This window comes from Capsella rubella, unplaced genomic scaffold, assembly GCF_000375325.1.
Source record: "Capsella rubella cultivar Monte Gargano unplaced genomic scaffold, Caprub1_0 scaffold_76, whole genome shotgun sequence".
Classification (NCBI taxonomy): Eukaryota; Viridiplantae; Streptophyta; class Magnoliopsida; order Brassicales; family Brassicaceae; genus Capsella; species Capsella rubella.
In genome coordinates, this window is record NW_006238852.1 from 5,582 (window position 1) to 8,679 (window position 3,098).

General features: G+C 29.9%; 1 protein-coding gene across 1 annotated transcript in view; it reads left to right on the plus strand.

The window, feature by feature from the left end:
- The first annotated feature begins 1,158 nt into the window (after positions 1 to 1,158).
- The window catches only part of LOC111831745, a 2,377-nt gene continuing 437 nt past the window's right edge, over positions 1,159 to 3,098 (plus strand). Inside the window, exons 1-8 of the mRNA XM_023787051.1 lie at positions 1,159 to 1,302; positions 1,430 to 1,541; positions 1,778 to 1,879; positions 2,353 to 2,477; positions 2,546 to 2,624; positions 2,655 to 2,716; positions 2,834 to 2,950; positions 3,025 to 3,096. Of these exons, the coding sequence (XP_023642819.1) occupies positions 1,159 to 1,302; positions 1,430 to 1,541; positions 1,778 to 1,879; positions 2,353 to 2,477; positions 2,546 to 2,624; positions 2,655 to 2,716; positions 2,834 to 2,950; positions 3,025 to 3,096 (813 nt within the window). The remainder of the gene's footprint in view (positions 1,303 to 1,429; positions 1,542 to 1,777; positions 1,880 to 2,352; positions 2,478 to 2,545; positions 2,625 to 2,654; positions 2,717 to 2,833; positions 2,951 to 3,024; positions 3,097 to 3,098) is intronic.

Sequence of the window (3,098 nt, forward strand, 5' to 3'; positions counted from 1 at the left end):
CGAGTTAGAAGATCTTGAGTATGTTAATAAATTATCTTATACATATTAATAAACGATTTTTTATTTTACCAATTCTAATTTTCTAAAATATTAATCAAGGGGTGATCGATTACCATGTCGTTTACCGAGATCATACGCGAACGATTTCTTTAATGCTTGGAGACATTCGGTTGACAATATCATTATATGTGTAATGAGGTTTGCTAGACTCGAGATTAACCAAGGTTGTTTCTACCTCTAAATCTTTACTTATGATACCTTTAACATATTGTATAACAACATTGGGATCTAAGCTGTGTACGTAACTAAATAACTAATGTAGAGACGTGGAGAGTTTCGACGGTGCATAATTGTACGAGCGTAATGATAAATCCATTATGTCCGCATGTGACACAGATGAGAGATGCCTTTGCTGATATAGAAGATGAAGAATTTTAAGTTTGATGGAGTTTATTTGAGACTTTTACGTTTTTTTTTCCCTTTTGATATCCTTCATAGAGGCTGAATTATTAATGTTTTCTAGGTTTTTCTTAAGATTATATATATTTAATTTAATTAAAAAGCTTGATAAAATAATATTCAGCGTATGGTTAACTAAAATAACGTTTTTGTTATTAAGCTGTGCGAAATTAAAGTCTCTAATATTTTTATTATTAGTCAAAAAATATTATATTATGAAATCGTCCTTAAATCTTTTTAATCATGATCCCTTATCATATTTCAAAATAAATTTACCCATTTGTTTCCCGTATTGTTAAAATTCCAAGAAAAGACATTATTAAGAAAAAATATATTTGTTACATATTTTAGAATGTCTATTTAAGGTAAACATCAAATTTACCTCTTTTTAAAATGGCTCATAATAGACCAAAAAAAAAAAAAGAGGAATTATTCGCTTATGAAAAATGGAGATTAACATTTATAATATATAAAGGATATAATATTTAAATTTGAATAAAAGATAAATGTTAAATTTCTAATTCCAATATAATGAAATTAGGATCTTTACGTACTTATCATGTCCTAGAATTTATTCATAATTAAATCTAAGGAAATAATTCATTATTATCATAACTGATTGAATATTATCGTATATACGATTATTTAACTATAAATACGCATACAAATGTTCCTAAAGTTTACAACTACTTTTCTATCATGACCTCTAAAAAAAACAAAATTTCTCCTTTTGTTCTTGCTAGCGAAATAAATCCTGCTAATGATCAATACAAGATCAAAGTGCGTGTTATGCGGATTTGGAAATCGTTCAAGACTCTAGAGATGGTTCTAATTGATACAGAGGTACGTTAGCTTCACATCTATTTTAATTCTAATATTTGAATAAGTTACATCATACGTATGTGATAAAATATAAGATATATTGTATATGTATGGAACTTTTTGACTAATGTTCTCTTCTGTATCAAAGGGAACAAGGATCCATGCATCTATTGAGGAGTCTTTGGTAAAAACATTCCAGCACAAGTTTGCTGTTGGTGATGCGAAAATAATAGACACATTCGGTTTAGTTGATTATGATGGTGATTACATAACAAGTTCTTTAGGTTTTAAGATGTTGTTTTACAGAACTACTACGGTTAAGCCGTTTGATGATTTCCCAGCTCAAATTTCTGAAAATTATTTTCGTGAATTTTCTGATATCTTGGCCGGAAAAACAGACAAACATTTATTGATCGGTGAGTTGTAAGATTGGTAATGTATTGTTTTTTAAGTAAATTATTTTCTAAATCGTATTAATGTTTTGTTGTTTATGTAGATGTAATTGGCCAGATTGTTAACGTCGACTCTCTTGAGAACATCAAAACTAAAGGGAAGGACAATGTGAAATTAAGTTTCGAATTGCAAGATCTAACGTACGGTCTTTGTTTGTTTAATAGTTTAACTTTTAATATATTATAATATATCATAACAAAAAAACTTACTATCCATTTATTAAATAGGGGTACAAAGTTAAATTGCACGCTTTGGGGTGATGTTGCTAGGAATTTTGAGGGTTCAATAAAAGAACACGATGAATCTGTCGTCGTTTGCGTTATTAGGTTTTCATGCATTAAGGAGTGGAGAGGTAACTGTTCATTGTATATAATATATTGCTTTCAGGTTTTATTACGGTTATGTATTACATGATTTCCAAAATTGAGGGGTTTACAGCATATCCAACTCTTTCGGTTCAACGGATGTTTTGTTCAATCCAAATATTCTAGAAGTTGAGAAGTTTACTAAAATGTAAGTACTTTTGTATAAATTAATTACGTATGATTGTTACACGTGTTGTAGGTATACATACATGTCCTTATTAATGCGTTTTGATTTTTCAAAGGTTGCCATCAGACGTCGTCGACTTTGTCCAGATTAATGCTGAACCCAAAAATGAACAGCCAAAAGTTACACTATATGAAGAGTTCTTCGTACTCAATGAAAAGATGACAATAGACGACATTCTTTATGCACTAGAGGTATTTTTAAAATTACATGCTATAGAAAAAATAATGTATTTAATGATTATACGTTTTCTTATATTCAGGTGCATACATGTGTTACGATCGCAAAAATTATCTCCGTAAAGACATTGCCTAGATGGTACTACCTTGCTTGCAAACTCTGTAATAAAAAAGTTCAACCATACCCACTAGATTCTCAAGTCGGAAAAGAACGATTATACAGTTGTGGTGTTTGCGACAAGGATGTTACAGATGTGGATTGCAAGTACGAGTCACTCTTTAGTTTGTTCTTTCAAAATGACACACTTATGAAATTGTGGAGAAGACCATTGAGTAGTGATTTTTTGTTTTTTTATAACATTAGGTTTAAGTTGGTCTTACATGTCTCATATGGAAGTTCGCCACATATTAGGCTACTTTTCTTTGACGGTTTGGCTCAACTTCTCATTGGAAAGAAGGCTGATGAATTGGTTGCAACGATAGCTGAGGTAAAAAATTTTAACATTCATATTCATTATAAATTTAATAAACGGTATTTAACCAATATATTCATATGCTTCAGGATGATCCTTCAATTATTCCCAATGCTATTTCTTCGTTTATTGGAAAAACTATGTTGTTTAAGGTTACGATCAC